The sequence below is a fragment of the Camelus dromedarius genome, chromosome 8, assembly GCF_036321535.1.
Source record: "Camelus dromedarius isolate mCamDro1 chromosome 8, mCamDro1.pat, whole genome shotgun sequence".
Classification (NCBI taxonomy): domain Eukaryota; kingdom Metazoa; phylum Chordata; class Mammalia; order Artiodactyla; family Camelidae; genus Camelus; species Camelus dromedarius.
This window is the reverse complement of record NC_087443.1, coordinates 21,811,947-21,834,293: the sequence shown is the minus strand read 5'-3', so window position 1 is coordinate 21,834,293 and position 22,347 is coordinate 21,811,947. Positions and strand designations below refer to the sequence as shown.

Below are 22,347 nucleotides of genomic sequence, written 5' to 3'. Positions count from 1 at the left end.
CAAATTTGTATCCACCGATTCGTGTTATATGTATGTTGTTTTATTTGGCTTCTTCCACCAAGCATTGTAAACATGCACTTTGTCCACATCGTTGACTGAAAGAGCAGTTCTTGCCTCTTTATTGCTAAGTGCTATTCTGTTGCATAAATGTGTCACAGCTTGTTTACCCATTGCCTTTTGATGGACATTTGTCTTGTTTCCAGTCTTCGACTATCATTAATAAAATAGATTCGAACATTTTGTCACAAATCTTTCTGTTGAATGTTTTCATTTCTCCTGGACAAAATGGAAATGCTGGGTTGATGAAGGTGTATCTTTAATTTTACAAGCAACTCCCAAAATTTTTCCAAAGTGGGGCTGATTTTACATTCCCACCAGCAACATTACCAAAGTTCCAGTTGCTCATTTGTGCCAACATTAGTGTTGTCATCTGTTGAATTTTGGCTGTTCTGCTGAAGAGACAGTAGTAGTATCTCGTAATTTAAATGTGCATTTCCATGACTACTAATGATGTTGAACACCTTTAAGATGCGTTTATTACCTATTTGTGTATCATCTTTTGTAAAGAAACTATTCAAGATTTTTCCCATTTAAAAACGGGGCCGTTTGCTTTTTACTGAGTTGTAGTTCTTTATTCTGGATTCAAAGCCTTTTGCCAAGCACATGATTTGTGAATATTTTCTCCCCGTCAGAAGCTTGCATTTTCATTTTCTTAATGGTGTCTCTTTATGAAGACATTTTTAATTTTGATAAAATCTATTTTTCAAGGTTGTTGATTTCTGTATCCTGTCAAAAAAAATTCTTGCCGGTCCCCAAATCATGAAGATATTCTTTCATGCTTTCTTCTAAAAGCTTTATAGTTTTAGCTTTTACAATTAGATATGGTCATCTAGAATTAATTTTTGTGTTTGGTATGAGGTCGTTTGTTTTTAAATGGACATCTAGTTTCAGAACTATTTGTTTAAAATACTTTCTTTCTACATTAAATGGTTTTGGTGCCTCTTCCAAAATTCAGTTGGTGATAAATGTGTACACCTGTTTCTGGGCTCTGTCTTTGCTGTATTGATCTGTTTTCTCTTAGGCTAATATCACATGGTTTGGACGACTGTAGTTTTGCAGTGAAACTTGAAGTTCAGTAGTGCACATCCTCCACCTTTGTTATTCTTCAAGATTATTTTGACTACATTAAATCCTCTGCATTTCCGTGTGAATTTTAGGTCAGTATGCCAAGTCTACTTTAAAAAAAAAAAGCATTGACATTGGACATGTCTGCCTTTTTCTGGATATTAGGAGTAAAGCAGCACACATTATATTATTGCACTTGTCATATATGCTCTTTATCTTATTAAGGTGGCTCCCATCTATTTCTAGTTTGCTGAGAGCTGGGGGCCTTTTAAATCACGAACAGGGGTTGCATTTTGTCAAATACTTTTTCTGTATCTAAAGAGATGATCATAGTATTTTAGGCCTTTGTTTTGTTAACATGGTGTATTATCTTGATTTTCAAATGTTGAACCAGTTGTGTTCTCCTTTGATAAACCCCACTTGGTTGTGATGTACTATGCTTTCTATATAATAATGGATTTTATTTTCTAATATTTTGTTAAAGCTTTTGCATCCATCTTCATAATTTTGGTCTGTAGTTGTTTTTTTTTTTTTTGCTGTTTATTTTTTCCATTGTCTTTAGTATTAGGGATTAATGAGTAAGACTCATACAATGATTTGAGAAGTATTTCCCTTCTCTGCTTTCTCAATAAGTCTATTTAAGTGGAGGAAGGTATAGCTCAGTGGTAGAGCATGTGCTTACCATGCACAAGGTCCTAGGTTCAATCCCCACTACCTCCATTATAATAAATGAGTAAATAAATAAATCTGATTACCTCCCCCAAACAAAAACAAACAATAAGTAAAATGTTGGGGGGAAAAAACGATTGATATTCTTCCTTAAACATATTATGATGCATCAGTGTTCTTCTGGGACGGGACTTTTATCTGTAGGAAGATTTTAAAATATTCCTACAAACGCTTATTTGTTGGGGGGGAGGTAGGTAATTAGGTTTACTGGGGATTGATCCCAGGACCTTGTGCATGCTAGGCATCCACTTCTACCACTGAGCTATACCCTCCCCTACCCCCAACCTGCGTTTCCCATTTCTTGAGTCAGTCTTGGTAAGTTTTGTTTTTCAAGGAATTTGCTCATTTCACTTAAGTTGTAAAACTTACTGGCTTAAGTTATTCGTAATAGTCTGTATCATCCTTTTAAAGGTCTGCAGTATCTCTAGTGATATTCCATCTTTCATTCCTGGCACTGGTAATTTGTGACTTTTTTCTTGATGAGTCTTGCTAAATGTTTATCAATTCTTTTAACTTTCCAAAGAACCAAATTTTAGTTTTGGTAAAATTCCTCAATTGCTTGTCTTTTTAATTATTTTGACTTCTGCTCTTATTTTCTCTCCTTCCACAACTTATTTAAGTTTTATTGCTCATCTTTTTCTAGCTACTTCAGGTAGAAATTAAGATAGTTAATTTTAAGCCTTCTTTCTAAACATTTCAAGCTGAATTTCCTCTAAGCACTGCTTTATTTGCATCTCTCAAATTTTTCATTTGTATTTTCATTGACATTTAATTCAAAAATTTTTTTCTAATTTCCTTTATGTTATTTAGAACTGTAATTTTTAAATATTATTTTCTAGATATTCTACTATATTATCTTCTGATATAATTCCTTGCAGTCAAGGCTTCAACCATATGAAATTCACTGAGACTTGTTTTATGACCCATCATGTGGTCTATCTCAGTGAAAGTTTCATGTGCAATTGAAAAATTGTTGAGTGTAGTATCCCATAAATGTCATAAATGATGGTCAAGGTAGTTAATATTGTCATTCAGGTCTTATTTTCTTGCTGATTTGTAAAACATACCAATTCCTGAGAGGTGTGAAAACATCAGACTATTACTGTAACTTTGTGGAAAATGAATGTTGCCTGCCATTCCAGTGAACAACAAATGTTGCCCACCATCAAGCCATCAGCCCCTGCACTCCCCTGCACACACTAGGAAGGGGAGTCCAGGATGGATAAAAAGTTACCATTCTGTGCTCTGGATACTGGTCCTAGATAGTTAAGATGCGTTATCTATGGACTAATTTCAGTGAGCACAGACCCTTGCATCTTCTCATACATAGAAAAGCATAAAATCATTAATTTGAAATGTTGTTTTCTGTGATTAGTGGTAATCTTTCAATGTTTGACTACATGTTTTTTTTCAACAAACGTATATTCTGGATCCTCCCTTACTTCTTAAGAGTTCCTCAGAGCTCCATGAGAAGCTGTCTCTCAGGATATAGTCCTCAGTAAGGTCCCCAAATAAAACTTAACTCACACCTTTTAGGTTGTATTTTTCTTCAGTGAACACTCCCTTTAATTTCAGTTTTTGCTGTGTATTTGAAAGGTTCTACTGCTGGGTGCAAAGGCAATTGTTATTTCTTACGGATAAAGATTTTTCTCCTTCCTCTGATCATTATGAAATGCTTCTTTTAGACCTGTTACTTGCTTTTTGTCTTAAAAGTCTACTTCATCTGATATTAATCACTCCAATTTTCTTATGATTCTTAACATCTTTTCCAATCCATTTTCTTTGAAATTACTTGTATTTACTGTGTCTTCATTTTTCAGTTCGACCATCTCTGCCGTTTCATTGGAGTGTCTGGCTTACTTACTGTTATGTAAGTATCACTAGATTTAGTGAACAAACTTGGCTTTTTCCTGTCTTAGGAGGAAAGCATTTTTTGCCTTTTACTCACATCTGTTTGTTTTCTTTCTCATCAGCTTTCTGTGACTGCTACTCTTTCCCTACTTTTGGTTAATCAAATATTTTTCGGTATTCCGTTTTGATTCCTGTAAGCAGCTTGGGCTGTATCTCTGCATTGTTTTTTACTGGATGCTCTAGGCATTATAACCTGCGTCTTTAACTGATTACAATCTACTAAGTCTTACACTAGTTTATATTAAGATTTCTGAACCTTGGAACAGTACAGTTCTATTTACCTACCCTCTCTGTTACACAACTCTGTGAAGCAGGCAGGTCCTTCTAAACTAGGTGGTATACAGATGGCTTTCTATTCTTGCTCCTTAAGCCAGTCCATGGTCTTCGGAGCATTCAAACTGCAAACACAGAAGCTAAGGAAACAGAGGTTTGACCAAAACACTCAACAGTATTTATTCATTTCTTTCTATAAAGACTTTCTATATGAAATTATTTGTGCATCCAGTATCAGATCGTTAACTGACAGTGAATTGTGCAAACCTCTTCTGGTTCTGCCTTCTAATGTAAGGAAAACACTTGTTTGAAGTATTTTAATGATCACTTAAGTGTATCCCACGTCCCCCTCCTTTATTAGTCACTACCAAGATATTAACAATACTAGTTTTAGAAACTTTATAGAGATTTGCTGTTGAAGTAACCCAAACCCCAAGTCCTCGGTGATATTAAAAGGTAGTATCCCATGTGTTTAAAAAGTCACAGTGTTCTACTCTGCTCTTTGTATTTGGATTTCCTGATGGAGTGAAAACAAAACTGCTTGATAAAAGCTACCATTTACCAGGACCTAAGTTTGGAACACTGCTACTGCTTCACAGGCCCTACCTGCACCTTCACAACCCTGAGGTTAAGCACTATCCGCTATTTATTTCTGCTTCAGTAAAAGTTCAGGAATTTGCTCAAAGTCAATAAACCAAACATATTTGAACAAATACTCCAAATGTGTGCATGTGACTTAAGATCTTCCTACGGATGCAGCCTGCACTCCTAAATGTGGTTATGCACATACGTGTGTGTGTAAGAGGGGAAAGAAGATGGGCATTCTCTCGACAGGGTCTTTTAATCTAGGTTTGTAGTTAAAAGCACTGAGGAGAGGCTGAGGAAGACACTTGAGTAAATGCAGGCAACTTAAAGGCTGACAAGAAGAAAACCAACAAAAATTGGTTTAATTTTTATGTGTGCACTGAAAGTGTGAAATTCACTTAAGTGATACACTGGGCTTCCCATTAATCAGCTTTAACAAGTTCATGAGACTTCTTTCTCCAGAACAGTTCAATAGATTTATGTTAAAGACAACGTGTGTATTGAAAGTAGCAATTTTATTTCAGTTAAAATTATTTACAAAAACCCAAAGACATACTTCATGAAACTGGTACAAACTATTTTTTTTCCTGCCGTTGGCTTTTGCTCCAAAGATCACAGCTGAGAAATACTGTATAAAATAAAAATAGGATTGGATTCAGAAAAGTACTCTACCTTCTAATTTCCAATGGTAGTATTTACAGAAATATTTACAATGGAAAAAAAGGTTACTTTAAAACTTTAGTTAATTTGCAAGTCAGCCTCAAGTACCCTAAAATGCAGAGTTCTCTGAGGGTTAAAAACACACAAATGCACTGCAGTTGGTGAGGTGATTTCTTCCCCACCCCAGCCCCCCCACCAAAATCTGCATCTCTATCAGTGCTTGACAATTAGTTATTATTTAAAAAACAAAACAAAACAAAAAAACTGTTAAACACTGAGGTAAATCAATTCTCAAATGATTACCAGTGTAACAGAAAAATGTAGTTCGCCCTGATTGTTCTCATCCAAATGTTTTATAATATCCCTTTACCATCTGCCACAAGTCAGTTTTACCCAAAATCTCCTCCTTTTCCTAAATCCAATGATTAATAAATATCAATATATTTTAAAATAATTTAACTAATTCAATTTCATGGATATCATTTACCAAAATGCTTTTAGAGTAGTCTAAACTAGGTTTTATACTCAGGGCAAATACCACCTCAGTCTTTCCCAAGTTACACTGGCATACTATGCTCTTAAAAGGTGATGGCTGGGGATTGGGGTGGGTAGGAGGAAGAAGAAAACAACTTGACTGGAATCAGTTACTTCCTTATAGATTTCCCAACAATCTGCATTATCAAAAATAGGAAGACAATAGAAGGCAGCCACTGCATTAAAAACATTACAGCTGGCACTGATCCAAGAGCCCCGATTTGTCACTTTATACAAGGAAATAACAAAGTCTAAGTGGGTAAAAATTAGACTTTTAGTTATTTTCCCCAATACACACCAAACTAATATTTTTATGGCTTCAAGTTTTACAAATCCAATGAAGAAACATGATAAAACTACCTTAAAGGTATTTGAAAGTATTAACTGAAATATCTGAAACGCCCGTATTCAGGCTCAATCAATTAAAAAAAAAATGTATAACCAGTGGTCTGAGCAAGAATTAATACAAGAAAAATTTGCCATGTTGTGAAATTAAATATATAAAATGTGTTTTCTGTGTTCCATGACTGTTTTCCAAACAAAACACTGTTCTATGAACTAAGAAAAAAAGGATCTTCTCTAAACCAGCAATTTAAGGCTTTGCATATATGCATTTGATCCTGTCACTCTATAGAAGAATATACACGTTATCTGGAAACATGAATTCCACATTGGTGTTTAGCTTCCTTATATTTATTGTACTGAATATTAGAAAATATAGCTAGAGAGTCCTCCCTTAAAACTTCATCATGTTTCAAGAGCCACCCCTAGCATTCAGGTCACCTGCTCTCACTCTGTCTGTTTTGCTTCATCCTTTAACAGGGCACATCGCCTTACACAACGTTCCTTCAGAGTGTTGCCTGTTTCCTTGCATCTATAGCTACGACTCTTCATGGTATGGTAACATGGTCATGGTCTCCAAGGTGAAAAACAGTTCGACAACCCAAACCAAATCAAGAATAAAAAAATATACTATTAATCCCTTGTGTCTTTGGATTCCATCTAATTTTAAATATAGACAGTAGTTCAGGGAACAACAACAAAAAAATTCACAAAATTATTAAAAGCTTTATTTACGATTGGAATCATTCAACAAAAAAAAGCAAAAGCAAATGAGCCTGAAAAAGGAACTAAGCTGTTGTCTAGAATGTCCTCAAAACATTCAACACCTCAGTAGCTAAGCTGCCTTGGCACCTGGCTGGCATGACAACAGGGGCTCAGCATACACAGCAGTTGCACGAACAGCAGCACAAATGTTCCCCTTACACTTGCCCGGAACAAAGCAAGAGAACAAGGGGAGAGTAGAAATTCTGCCGAAGTAAGTGTATTTAAATACTGCATGGAATTGTTAACAGCCTGAACCTTTTCCCTCATTTTTGATAGTTGCAGATTGATGTAGTAACTGCCATTTAGCAAATGCAGAATGCATGATGAAGAAATCAGGTGGCCTTAAAAATCCAAATATGAGTGATACTGATGAATGTTCTTGATATATCTTCAAGGACTTCTTTCGTGACTTTTCTTTGTCTAAGAATAGCTCCAGCATTACCGAGCACCTGAAGCAAAGGTAAAGCAGCTAGCAATGTTCCAAGTATTCAATCACTCTAGAGATAGACTTCTGGCCTGTGGTTCCAACAGCACACTGAAACAGGGAGGGTCAGAGACGGGGGTGGGGGTGGGGTGGAGAGGAAGTAACAGTTAATATTTAACAAATTTTCAAAAGTATTGAACCAAAGCTTAAATTCTTTAGCTTTACTAAACTGAACACTACGAATCAGAACACAGAGATTAAACTGTGGCTCTGATAATACACTATCAGAATATTTGGCCATAATTCATAATTGTCTTAAAGAAACAGAACACAATTATTAAAAGGGAATCTTTTTTGCTTCTACTCACTATGGCCCTAGTACTTGTATTTCTACTGTCATTAATGTATCATGCTTATATTTAAAACCACAGAAGCTGCTTACGGTAAGATTCATGAAGCTCAGGAATTTTTTGAGCATCTCTGTCATTATTGAAAAGTCCCCTTCTGGAAGATACTCCCGCACAGTGGTCACATTGATCTGAGGAAACAGATCACAGAAACACAGGTCAGGTGGCAGAAAACATAAGCTTGAACCTCGCACTGTGTTGTCAGTTCTGGCAGACATCCTGTATCAAACTTCTACAAGGCCCTTGAACTCCTTGGTTAATATGCAGTTTCCTTTTCCACAGGCCTCAACTCTGTGAGCGCGTGTGTCATTCCATTCCCTACCCCATCCCATTCTTAGAAAGAAAGGAAAAAGATAAAGCCAGCAAAGCCTACAAAGAAACACTTGTGTGCATATACACTTTCATAAATGCACAGAAAAATGCCTGAAATAACAAAATGCACTGTTGAATGTGTGTGCAGGGGTGGGCCGGGGGGCGGGGAGTACTGGGAAAGGAGGAGGGAGGAGTGCTGACTTAGATGCACCCAAAGAGCTGCTCAGGAATAGAATGAAACAGATAAAAGAGGATTCTTCAGGTTCCTATGTAGGCTAGGAATTAACTCCATCTTTCCAAAGGTACCCTAGGACCATCTACGAGAAGGGGAACGCAGGCAGTGCCAGGAGATGAGATTCAGATGTTCCCCTTCATTAACAGCAAGAAGCAGCCAAACTATACATAAACCTCTCTGTTACAAGGGAAATACGGCCTGCCTCTAAAAGACTGGTCTATTTCAACATATTTTTAAAATTATTTAAAGGTTCATAAAGAATAGAAGGAAAAGCTCTTCTAAGGAGACTCACCTGTAATAAAAAGCACAAAAGAAAATAAGCTGCCACAATAAGAGGAGGAACAGGGAAGTTTCTGATTTGATTTTTGTTGATGGGGCAGGAGAGGAAAGAGTATATGTCACCCCTCTTGGGAAATATGCAACCAGTCCCCTCTCTCCCTCTTTTTTATTCCTGTCAAGGTCCTTTTGAAATTATAAATAAGCGAATATGGTATGAACAGAACTTCAGAAAAGATCTAATAAAAACAATGCTAACATAACCATGTGCTAAGGTACACGGTAGCAATCACCCGTATTCTAAGTGAACCTTCCTACCAAAAGCCACCACAGGTCCCTGGCTGGGAGGTGGAGCACAAGCTTACTCCTACTGAGTTAACAAGTTTTGCAGCTAAAATACTGAGAGATTTTTACAATCTTTAACTCTCTGTATTTCTAAAATATACTGGAAAGTGGAGAATATTTTGTTAAGAACAATAGCTATGGTCACTGCAGAGGGAAAGGAAAGCCGGATTTAAGAACATCTTTAACCAGTTTCTAGGAAAGGGGCCTGAGACCACAGTGGTGGGAAGAGAGATGGCTAAGGTGTCTATGAAGACAGCTCAACAGAAGAGCGCACTCCCATCACACAGAATAAATGATTAGATCCTGGGTTCTGAGTGAAAGCCTCTCAATAAGCCAAATTAATCCTTTTCTGTCAACACACTGCAGAATACAACACAATGAGTGGCTGAGGCGTGGGAGAGAGTCATAGCATTTATTTTTAAGCAGCGTGCAGCAGGTACAAAAAGAAAAGGTAGGAAACGGCATGGCCTATTTGGGAAATTTAAAAAGTACCCAAGGGGCCTGACATTTAAAATTTGGAGAACGTAGTTTTAAGTTTGGGGTCTTGCAGCAGTAAACAAGTCACCATTCCCTAAATGATGTTAAGTCAAGAAAGACTGGTGAGAGAGAAGCTATGGGATCAGATGTGCTCTTAAGGAAGTCAGCCGTGGCGGCGGCATGCAGGACTTCAGGAACGGGGAGTCACGAGAACGGCAAGAACAGGGAGACCAGAGGAGACTGAGCCCTGCAGGACGTCAGGTGTGCGGGGGGCGATGGGAAATGACAGCAGAGTCTCCCGGGCTCCCAGGCAGGCTGCCCTCACCACAGAGCAGCGCTTACTGCACATAATCACCTGCTTCTCTGTTTCTTTCCCACTTAAGCACTGGGCAAACCAGTTTCCTTTACATTTTGTGGTATCAGCTAGCTTTTTGGGATTAATCATAGTAATTCCCTAAGCAACAAAGACATCTTAGGTTCTATGAATTCACAACACTTCCCACAACCTAAGGACCTTATGATCTCTTTAGGGACAAGAGAGACATGGATGGATAGGAATTCATTAACATAGGAAAGATGGCCCAAAATAAATCACATCTGATAATAACCAAGTTAATTTCAAGAACCATTATTTAAGAAAGAGCATGACTGAAATTAGGGTGTGTGCAAAATACAATACCCAAAAATCTTTAAATTTAAATAGCATGCCCATCAGGTTTGGGAGGGAGCTACTGAAGGAGCCTCTTGTACCTTCCCTTTGCTTGGCATGTGTTTCTCATTTGCCCTTAAAATCTCTGGATTTTAAGGAAATAAGGAAAAGGGCTGAGCTGAAGAGATTACATACAGGAAGGGGAATAAAGATCTTGCAGGGCCTCCAAAGCCATGATAAGAACTCTGGTCTTGATCCTGAAAGCGCTGGTGCCACCAAGGGCCACAACAAAGTGGGCGAGTGTGCATTTAGATCAGAGCTTGACTACAATATAAATATGGAAGAGATGGACTCTTGTCCATCAGAAAAATACACAGGACTCTAGACAAATGGATACAGGGGGAAAGCAAGGCAATGCAGAAAAGTCAATGAGAAAAATGAAGAAATGTGAGTGGACTGATAGACGCCCTTCAGATCATGGTCTTTACTTCTAATCCTCCAGCCTCAGAAAAGAAAAACTAACCATCCTACTATACCATAGACCTCCCTCCACTCTTTCTTGCATCCTAAATGCCCCTGGCTCCTAAGGGGGAAAAACCCTCCCTTTTATTTTAAAATCTGGCTCTTCTTCTGGGCATTTCTGTTAAAAAATATCCACATGTTCCCCTTTTTAACAGAGACCATCCCAATAGCCAGAACCTGTCCCCTTCTGTGCTGAGTCAGCCCAAATGTCTAGACACTCACATACTTCTCATAGTTAAATCACGATGATCTACATCTCACGTAGTAATCCCTTTCTCCTGGCCAGTGGGTAGATCAAACAAAAGCAAGTGAGCCGATGTTGGCCAAGGTGAGGGGAGGGCTACTTTTTGCAGTGGGTGTGCAGGGGTCCCAGGGATAAGAAACCATTGCTGTTACAAATAAACATACGGGAAGAGGCAACCTTCTTCCACTGGACATTAGTTAAGTAGACAAGACATGTAGCTAGAGTCAGCACAGGGCCATGAAGAGAGCTGGCAAAAAGACGACATGCAGAGGACAGCAGAGTTTAAAGACAGAAATTCTGAGTCTTTGATGCTCTCACTGAGACTGGACTTTTCCACCTCAAGCCAGTTGAGCACAGGTTTTAGACGATGCTCTCTGACTTCAACCAAAGACACAGTGAATCCATTCCTCCATTAACCTGGGAGTTTTCTCATTAAACCCAATTTATTCTTACTTTGAAATGTACCTTCTAAAGTTCACCAAATATGAGGGGGTAAAAAAAGTCCTAAGTTAGTTAGGTACTGATATGAAGCGGTCACAATGGAATCCTTTTAAGACACATAAACAGCTCTGAACTCTTACTTACTGGACTCTCTTGGCAGAGACACCCAAGAAGTAGCGCTGTGTATGAGGCCACGATGCAATCCTCCATGTGTTTGCCAGCATGCTGAAGAGCTGAAAATATTTAAGCCAAAAACTGTAACAGTACATTAAAAACACACACACATACACAAAAGCATCCAAGAAACCAACATCTCTGTCAGTCACCTTTCCTTCAAAACTGCTAAACATCAATAAACGGTGCTAGGAAAATGGGATATCCACACAAGTCAACAAAAATAACACAAATGGAAGAGGGACCCAAACCATAAAACCCTTAGAAGAAAACGCAGGACCAAATTTTTGTGATGTTGGGTTAGGAAATGGTTTCTTAGACATGACACCAAAACTGCAAATGATGAAATAAAAAACAGGTAAGTTGGACTTCATCAAACTTAAAGCTTTTGTGTTTCAAATGACATCATCAAAAAAGTGAAGGTAACTCACAGAATTTATCTGCAAATCAGGTATTCAATAAGAGTCAAGTCTCTAGAATATACAGAATTCCTACAACTCAACCAAAAAGAGACAACCCAATTAAAAATACGGGGAAAAGATTTGGAGAACTATTACTGTAATTTATGACAATAGCTCTCAGTTTACAAAGTGAGGCTAATAAAAGAATCCCCAAGTTTCAGAAGTATAAAAACCCTTAGAGGTCATATTATTCAGCTGCTTCTCTTTACAGATAAGTAAAGAAAGAACCAGGAAAGCAAAGCAGACTGTGCCTGCACTGGACACATACCTTCCTCCCTGCTAGGAAGCTTGTGAAGAACTCCTACAAGCACTGAAATAACAAAGCTTGTCCGCACTGGACTAGACAAGCCATAAACATAGCAAGATTGTAACAATATATGAATTAAAAAATGTTTTGGAGGAAAAAGAACACATATTTAGTTTGAATACATCAAAATAAACACACCTTTATTGAGGTCAAGTTCTTCATCGTCTTCCTCCTTCTTCTGTTTCTCTTCCGTACCATCCGTCTTCTCAGTTGACACCCACTGTATTTCTCCACTTGTTTCTTGCCACTCTCCACTCTTATCATGCTGAGTGGTGGGAGCATCTTTGATCAACTCATCTGTTTTACTTTCTGCCAACTGGGCTGCTCTCTCTCGCTCAAGGAAGAGCTGATAAAGATGATTTTTGAAGATCATTAAGAGAGATCACCAACCAGCAACAAATTTAAGGCTCAATTTGCTTTTAAATATCACTAACCCTAAGAAACATGTTGTCTGGTAAAAAGTATCAATAAAAGCCCTTGCTCTTCATCCAACTGAAGGCCAAACCAAAAGTATCAATGTTGTTGAGATTCAATCAAGTAAATTAAGTGTATCTACTAATGATGCAGGCATTCTGATTCTAAGACTGAAAAATCTCAACGCTTCTAATTTGGGTAATACTGATGGAAAATTCAAGCAAAAAATACAAATTAAAAGTTAAAAGAGTTAAAAAAAAAATTAAACCCAAGCAGCCTGGATAAATTAACTGGAAGGAAGAAAGGACACTGAATAAAAAACTACGTAATATGGGGAGAAAGCAACATGGTTTCTTTAAAAGGAATTTAAAGAGACAGACAAGAACTAGTAAAAGTAAAAAGCTAGTTCTCAGAGAAAGACCCAGAAATGAATCTCCACTAGAATAACTAATAATGGAAGTACATACCAAAAAGGGAACCCACTAAACCTCCTGCCTTCACTCACTCTAGTTCCCTGTGCTGGTGCAGTGCTGAATGAACAGAAAGCATTTCATGTACTCACTGATACACCTGGGGAAGACCCAGTTACTAATAACAACTACCTGAAAATCACATGACAAGGAGATCTCAGATATATACAAGAGTGGTATACAAACTTTAATACCCTTAAGGAAAATAAAATTTAAGCTTTATATGAAGCAGTATTTCTTAAAATTGGTTCCAGGTTCCCTAGGGGTCCTCCCAAATCCTTTCAGGGAGTCTGTGAGCTCAAAACTGCATTCATAAGAATACTAAAAGGTCAACTGACTTCTTTCATTCTCTCACAACTGTATGGTGGAGTTTTCCAGAATCTACATGCTATGTGATTATGTTTCTGCTCCAATGGCTAATAAAATGAGTGCCTCAATTTTACAATTTTCCCAGTTTTGATTTCTAATTTATCAATAGATAAAGCACACGTAAACAAAAGTTATTTGGTATCCCCAGTAATTATTATAAAGTATATGTACTTTATAGAAGGTATAAAGTATATAGAATAAAAGAAAAGTCCTGAGATCCAAATGTTTGAAAAGAGAATGATAGGCTCCTAGTTATGACTCAATGATAGGCTCCTAGTTATGACTCTAGTTTCAAAAAGGCCAAAAGAATTAACAGGTTAGCAAAGGCTTTGGAAAAAAATGAAAAGAAAAGAAAAGAAAAGAGAAAAGAAAAGAAAAGGTTCATCATCACTTCTGAACATGTGCAAACTGTCACTTAAGGAAATAACAAAGGTAGCTAGGAACTGGCAGAAAAGTATGATACTGGAAAAAGTAACAACAGTCATGAAACAAAAACCCACATACAGTTTCAGGGGGGAGTATAAATCGACAGGAAAGGGAGTATGTGATTGGGGTGGGGCAAGCCGGGGACATCGACTTTAAATATACATACTCTGACACAATTCCTCAGCCAGGAAATTACTCCAGACACATACACTTTGCAAAGTATGCCCCAATATTTAGGTGCACACAGTCCTGGGTACAGATCAGACCAGTAAGTAATGCTGGAGGACTTGAATCAGATGCGATAAAGCTAAAACTTGATCCCTAATTTGTTAATAATCTACTTTTGATTCATAAACAAATATGCCTTATTTCTGCTTTTCGCTAACAATGCCTAAGGAGTGATTACAGTGGTTGAAAACAGTAAGCAGAGTAAGTAATGGTACACATTCTAACCCAGTGTACCTCTCATGACCCAGGGAGAGAGTCAGAGGAAGAGGAAGAGGAGGGGAGGGAAGGTAGGAGGGAGAGAAGGTAACACCTGATAAAGGAATTGGACAGATGTAAAAACTGAAGGTGTCAGTGTGTTTTTAAGTTGCTGCTTACCTGCACTAAAGCCTGAACTGCATGGACTTGTCCAGCCATCCTTAAAGTGTCTTCTCCCTCTCCACTACAGAAGGAAGAATCAAAAGAACACGATGTTTCCATGTTGACAAGACAGTGCCGATTCCGAGCACTGTACTCGACTAGATTTATCAGTAGACCTAAACCCTACAAAAGGTAAAATATGCATGTTATCACAGGCGAGAATTAAAAGCAAATGAACACAATATACAACTTTTATTGACAGCTAGAAAACTAATCAGTGTTCTATCATCTACAAAATGGTTAAAAACCAATATAAAATTATAAGTAATGCTCTTCCAAAGAATGATTTCACCACTTTTAAAAATCACCACTTTCAGTCCTTATACTCCTTATTTTTACACGTGGCCCTTCATGGCTCCCTTCTGTACTGTAAGAGGTATGTTCATAGGGAATCAACTGAAACCCACAATATATTGAACAACTGGTTCTTAAATCCAAAACTAAGATGAAGTTTTTTTCATCTTAATAGATCAAGCATACATTTCTGAAATAGTCATTTTGACTCACCAGCACTCGAATATCAAATCTCTGCTCCTGAGGTAGGTACTTTGGAACCTGAAGCACACAGTTCATCGCTGTGCCAATCAAGCCATCCTGCTCTCCTGTTTTGGTGCTGCCCCATTCTGAAACAGGGAATGGGAAGAGGATAAAGGTTGCTATTTTCTTTTATGACACTAACAATACTTATTAATACTAATATTAGAAATTAAAAATGCATAGCTATTCCTTTATTCAGATACACTGCTGACTACAATGTTTCTGAGCCAAGCTACCAGGCTGGTTCTAAAAACATCTACTCCTAAAAGCAGTTAAATCTATACATGAGCAAGTGAATGACACAATGGCAATTTAAAAATGACTACGTTAAGAAAAGAAGAAACAAGGGGAGTAACTTATTTTTACATGTAATACAATCTTTCAGTGAGAATATATGTGGAAAATATGACTTACCATTATCATTAGTTAAATTGAGCAGCACCCCAATGATGGCCCTCATGCAGTCTTCCACCGCTTTGCCCACGTGGTTAGTGATATTCTGGTGAGGCAGAGGCTTACTGTCAGGTAAGCATATACTGTTCTCAGCACGGTTATACTGCTTAATTAATTCTTCACAATGTTGTAATGCTCTTAAGAGAAAACAAAACATAGACTATTATGTTCAGTAAACAGTTACACTAAGAATGTCTACTTACCTGGACCTGACTGTTTTAATTTTGTCATAAATGCTACCAAATTAATTTTCTTCTATTTCAGAACTTATTTAGATGTTTTTTGTATTTCAAATGTAAGCTCTTAGCTTAGGTAGAGAATATTATTTATAACAATATTGCATAATAACCTTGTATAGATAAATATTAAATACTTCATAAACCTTAGAACAAATCATAGTTTTTAATGGAGGTACTTGGGATTGAACCCAGGACCTTGTTCATGCTAAGCATGTGCTCTACATTGAGCTATAAACAACCCCCCCAATCATATTCTTTAACATGAGGTCATTTAACTGAAATGTCTCCAGGCAGTCATACAAGGGTATCAACTATATCCAAGGATTCTCAAGATGCTACCCAAAATAACAAGGAAATGTGATCTTTAAGTGGGCCTAGTATTTCTGAAGACTCTCTTTAAATCGCCAAGTCCATTAATTTAAAAAAGTCTATGATAGATGAAGTAAGCTAACTCTGTTGGCTGTTTTCATGTATCATATACCACACAAAACCCTTATAGAAAACTGTCCTATAAAGAAAACCGCTCTCCAGCTGCTCCTTAAAACATACTCTGTGGTTAGGAAGGGGTTCCTTGTGTCTAACATAAAATAATTTGTTCTTTAGATGACTGGGGATGTTCACCAGAATTACCATGCTGTTACTGTTAACTGCCTGAAGTAGTACTGAGCTAATAAATCTGCTGGGAGGTGAGCTGGGAACAGCAGGAGTGTATGTAACTGTTCAACATGCTATCCCTGCACTTATCAGGGTTCTGCTGAAAATTTCAAAAAGCCAGATGAGTGGTCTTTCACAAACAGCCAATTCTGACCTCTACTGCCACTTCTAAGACATCTGATGCAAAGTTCCTAATCACAAAGGTTCCTAACCGCCTCCTTTTAGAAGTCATGTGTCAGGGGTCATGAAGTAAACAAGAGACATTTTCAAAATAAGAAACATACTTTAACTTGCAATAGTACTCTTTGGTAAAGGAGGGTAAACATGGTAACAAAACAACCAGAACATGCCTTAAAGGTACTAACCGTGATACAAAATTTACAAATATAAGACAAAAGAGAGATGACAGGGGATCCTACAGATTAAAAACAAATCTATTAGTAACTAGAGACTATTAGAAATTTGAGACTATTGGAAATTTGAATACTGACTGGACTTATGACAGTATTAAGCAAGTAATAATTTATAAGGTATGAAAATGGTACTATGGTTATATTTTTTTAAGAGTCCTCTTTTAGAGATTATATACTCAGGTATCTATGGATGAAATGATTTGAAATACATAATTTGCTTCAAAATAATATAGAAAAGGGAATGGATAGGGTAATACATGGAAACAGGACTGGCCATGACAGCTGACTATTCAAGCTAAATGAGGTGTACAACAGGGGTTATGATGCTACTGTCTACTTTTATCTCTGAAATTCTTTAAACTTGAGTCAGGTTGTAGTGGGCCTTTGATACTACACTAAGGATGCTGGATGTACATCCAAAGACAATAAGGCATCACACACATTTGGAGTTTAGGATTATTTTTATAAACAGAGATCTGTGGAAGGTTAACCCCCTGCGGTACTGGTATTATACTGGACTGATTAGAAACCAGAGAACCAGGGCAGCCATATCAAGAACTGGGATAGAGATATTAGGAAGAAGCTGCTATAATGAGCTAGAACCAGGGCTGGAGACATACTTGGCAACTTTACATGCTCTGAGGAGGATGAAATAATGCCATTCACAGCAACATGGATGGACCTAGAGATTATCATATAAAGTGAAGGAAGCCAGAAAGAGAAAGACAAATACCATGATACCACTTGTATGTGGAATCTAAAAAGATGACACTAACTTATTTACAAAACAAAAATTACTTACAGAAACTAACAGACACAAAAAACAAACTTATGGTTACCAAAGGGGGAAGGGGAAGTGGGAGTCATAATTAGGAGTTTGGGATTATCAGATACAAACTACTATATACAAAATCGATACACAATTATATAGCACAGGGAACTATATTCCATAGCTTGTAATAACCTATAATAAAAAAGAACCTGTCTATAACTGAATTACAACACTGTATACTAAAAACACAACACCGCACATCAATTTGAAAGGAAAAAAAAGTATGACATTTCAGAAAAACTTACTTAGCTGATGAAACAATGAGTTGTGAATCTTTATATGCTATCAAGTAGCTCTGATTCTCTGGATTATGCACTGTTACCTAAAAGGAGAAATTTTGAAATTTTGTGGCAATCCATAACATTCATTCATTCATTCAAACACAACACACAGTGCTCTGAAGGACATAAAGATGAGGATGGATGATCAGCCCTTGTCATCTAAGGGAAAAACAATCCACGTGTTCTAAATTGAAAATAATACAGCTATTGCTTTACTACAAAATTAAAACATCACTGTTATAACTGCTTGTTCATAATTAATATATTCTGTACTATACATTCATGGTAATGAATTACCAAGCACTTTAAAGGTCAGAAAAGAAAAATCACTAATAAATAAATAAACTAATATTTTAAAGGTCTTAAAGTAGATTCATCTAGAATTTTTAAAAATTGTCTGTTTATCAAATGTACCTGAAGCACTCTAGAAGAGCCAAGGAACAATTTCCATTTCATCTATGCCAGGAACTTTTCATTCACACTAGATCATTTTCCCATAGATGTTTCAAAAGATAGTACCCACTAATCCAATCTGGCCAACACACAGTCTGTGCACCTTGAAATTCACTGGCAGCATAAATTCTAATCTACTCTGAACTGGGTTGTCATTCAGAAAAGTCAAAGAATAAATATACTTATGGCACATGGTTCAGAAGTACTCTTCAGAGCCAAATATTATAAGTTGTGATTATAAACATGACTCAAACAATAGCAAAAATCAAGAAAATTTTTATTAAAAAATAAAAGAAAAAATACGATTGCATTTAACTATTATTTTCCACAAACAATATGTTTAAGCAGAATTCCACATTAAGGAAAGAACAATAACATTTGGCAACAGAAACAAACTTGACGTGCATGGTTTCATATGGAGCAACGAACAAAAAACTTACACTGCTCACTTCACTTGTTCTTTAACATTGGTGCTCAAAGAACACATTACAATTTCAATTTGGATTCACAGAAGTAAAACTCTAGGGATATTTAACATAAAACTATGACAGTCTCACACACAGTCATGTTTAAGATTAAATACTTTCTCCAAATATTTGTTCATACTTACACTTTCTAAAACTCGTAAACATCTCTCTGCTCCCCATAACGAGGCCACTAGCTTTTCTTCATCTTCATCTCTACTTAAATGATCCACACATTCTTTCACTGGGAGGAAAGAAATAGATATACATTAGCATGTCTCATCACTTCAATACTTATCCCCTTAACTAGTATTTAAAAGCCATCTGTACACATGCTATGAATATGCTAGAGCTTCTCTGAATACTGTTTATTCTAAGTTTTATTCTGTGGGACGTGAAAATGTATGAGACTGTAATTTATTGTTTTTTTAAATTTCCACAACTCCCCCATATCAGCATTAATGGCCTTTCCTTTTAAAAGATTTTCAAGATGCTACTAAAAACAGATCTTTTCAAACTGATGTAATTATTCTTTGAAGTATGTGAATTTTCTTCAGGCTTTAAATAATATATTAAAATGTTTTATTGCATGTATATCATACCTTTATCTACAATATGATCCAGACCACCCAAAAGCCGGAGTTCTTCTTTAAACCAGTCTCCTGCTCGTTTGGAAGTAAGGGACAGTAACGTCTCCATAGCTAAATGTCCAGTCTGAAAACCAGAAGCACCGTTAATGAATCCTGACTCAACAATAATTCTGAAGCAACACTTCTAGAGACTTTTATTAAAAAAAAAAAAAAAAAAAAGTTTACTTCATGCTACCAGCCCATAGTATTTTTATAACAAATGCCTTTTCATGTAAAGCTAAACTAATTTGAATTGGTATCAGAAACGTCTTAAACTGAAGAAATGTTTTTTTTACCATTGGCTTATTTCAGCGAAAATCCATTATTTAAAGTAGTCTATCATTTGCCAGTTCAATAAAGCATACACTAGTACTGTTACTTCTACCATATAGAGGCTCGGGGGTGAGACTGCTAAACCAAAGGGTACATGTATTACAACTATAGATCAATGTATTGAATTAACTTACCACAAAGGTTGTAACAAGTAACACTGCACAAACTGGGTATGGGTGTGTCTAAACTTTTGCCTGATGGTAAAAAACTGGTATATTATTGCTTTGCTTTGTACTTTCTAACTATTTTGAAAATGAGCCTGTCCTTATGTATTTATCAGTTAACTATTTCTTCCACTGGGAGTCCCCTGTCAAATATTCTTTCCTTATTTTCCCGCAAAGTTTCTTGTCTTTTTCATATTGTTCTATATATTTTCTTACCTATTCTGAATAAAAGTCCTTTGTTACATTTAGGGTTTCAAATTCACCAGTTTTACACTTTACACTGCAGCGTTAGCAGCTTGGATACACATCATGTGGCCAACATGACAGTGTTACACACAAATAATGATTTAGGACCACCACTAGAGGGAGCACAGAACAGTCAGAGCCATATTTATAAACCAGTCAGCTTTTTATTTTTCTTTTCCTTTAATTTTTCTTTTTCTTTTTTGTATTTCTTTTTAAAAAAAACTCATAGCCATCCTCTGAATAAAGGGCAACCTAGTTCCTGCTGCAATAAACTTTAGTCTAACAAAAGAAATGCTTTAATTAGCAAAGCTGAAAACACGTGATTTTCTTCCCAAAGCATCTTTCCTTTGAAAGATGCAAGTTTACATTAAGTCTTCCTGACCTATTTGAAACTGAATATACATTAGATATTTAGAAATGCAAAAAAAAAAAGATCTTATCAGCAAAAATCTTAGTATTATTAGATTTAGAAGAGATCTAAAGACTTTATTTTATTCTTTATAAAAAAAAAAGCAAGGCTGATGTCCAAGGTGATAAATATAAAACTAGAATTCAATACTCCAAAAACATTAAATTTTGCCCAGTTCTCATTCTAGGGCCCTGAAAGAGTAATGTAATGGGATCAGTTCAGGTAAGTCAGCTCATGAGTCACAGTAGTGAAGCTGAAGACTAATAAGGCTTTCTTCATTTAGAAAAGAGAGTAATAGTAATTTGGGGTTAATATAGCAAAGATTCACAAGGTTTTATGCAAAAAGGGGACTTTATTTTTTGTTTCTATAGGCATAAAAAGGACTGTTTGTTATATTCAGTACACTATACAAGCTAGTATTTAAAAGCAGCATACAATTCAAACACTTTATTTGAAAATGGAATAGTCTTCAAAAAGTTAAAGCACAACCCAATCATTAATAAGAATACTGCTCAGCAATGGTGAGCTCTGTTATCTGAATTATACTTATTGTTTTAACATTATATTAATATTTTGAATTATCTTTCCACGGCACATTGGGAGTAGCAACGTATTTCAAAGAAGAGGTCGAACAGTTAATGAAACAAACCAAACTTATGTGTAGGAGATAGTCACTATATAAAGCAATGTCTATTGTAAGATTTAAAACACACATAAAATTCAAGAACAGTTGAAGTGGGAAGAGGGATGTAAAAAGAGGCATCCTAATATTAGCAACTGTGTTTGGTTTTAATCATGTGGTTAACTCTTTAACACAATATAAGAAAGTTACAATGATATTTACCATCCTAATAAATTCAACAAATGATGGAGAAAATTCAAGGAGTATGTTTATCAACATGTTATTTAAGAGAAAATGCCTGGAAAGAATTGAAATGTACAACAGTATGGGAGACAAAATAGTAACAAAGGTATGTTTATTCAATCATGCAGCAAATAAAAATTATAGGCTCAAATTTCTACCATTAAAAATTAGTGTATGTAAAATGTTAAAAGTAAATAACTTTTACTTTTAAAAGTAAAGTATGTTTTTAAAATAGCATACAGAGAGTTTGGTGAGGTAGAAGGATTGCTTATCTACAATCTTATCTCTTTTCTAATTTTAGTAATTTAAAGTACTGAGTACATGTCAAATTTGTATCCTGCCTTTTAATGGTAACTCATTTTCCCTCTCAAACCCCACTCTACCTGAATCTATTCCCTACCCTAGCTTAACTAAACACAGCAATATCCCTAAGTCATATGTGGCTAACACGAAGCATTCTGCAATTTCTGAGGCAAACGCTGCAGTCCTCAGTTTTGTGGGTAGTAGAAAAATGAATGCTTATATATAATTCAAATGTTGGAAATACCTGAAAGTTGGGTATATATATATATTTTTAATGACCTACTACTGGCCTACTAATCTTCAGGACAAGTTTTTAAAAAGCCAGAAGAAAGTAGAACTAAAATCAACCAAAAGCAACACAATCATCTTGAACTTGGGGAGTTGCACTGAGCCTAATGGTAGCTACAGCCATGACCCCCAGTATAAGACACATTACTCCAGAAAAGGGCTGATGCCTAGGAATCTTCCTTCTGAGTCTTGATCTCTTGCAGCAGTTAATCAGACATCATGCAATAACTCTGAAATAAATTTATGCTCATTGAAAATGCTT

General features: G+C 36.3%; 1 protein-coding gene and 1 non-coding gene across 4 annotated transcripts in view; one reads left to right on the top strand and one right to left on the bottom strand.

The window, feature by feature from the left end:
- The first annotated feature begins 1,772 nt into the window (after positions 1–1,772).
- Positions 1,773–1,845, top strand: TRNAG-ACC (transfer RNA glycine (anticodon ACC)). Its single transcript has one exon. It is a non-coding gene; the product is annotated as a tRNA-Gly (tRNA).
- A 5,020-nt stretch (positions 1,846–6,865) lies between these two features.
- WAPL (WAPL cohesin release factor) overlaps positions 6,866–22,347 on the bottom strand; it is a 64,689-nt gene continuing 49,207 nt past the window's right edge. For all 3 annotated transcript variants that reach the window (XM_031461021.2, XM_064487982.1, XM_064487981.1), the window contains 10 exons: positions 19,451–19,562; positions 18,995–19,092; positions 17,896–17,972; positions 15,474–15,649; positions 15,030–15,145; positions 14,481–14,645; positions 12,337–12,544; positions 11,401–11,489; positions 7,791–7,886; positions 6,866–7,459 (listed from right to left, as the gene is read on the bottom strand). In XM_031461021.2, the coding sequence (XP_031316881.2) occupies positions 7,394–7,459; positions 7,791–7,886; positions 11,401–11,489; positions 12,337–12,544; positions 14,481–14,645; positions 15,030–15,145; positions 15,474–15,649; positions 17,896–17,972; positions 18,995–19,092; positions 19,451–19,562 (1,203 nt within the window). In that variant the 3' untranslated portion in view covers positions 6,866–7,393. The remainder of the gene's footprint in view (positions 7,460–7,790; positions 7,887–11,400; positions 11,490–12,336; positions 12,545–14,480; positions 14,646–15,029; positions 15,146–15,473; positions 15,650–17,895; positions 17,973–18,994; positions 19,093–19,450; positions 19,563–22,347) is intronic.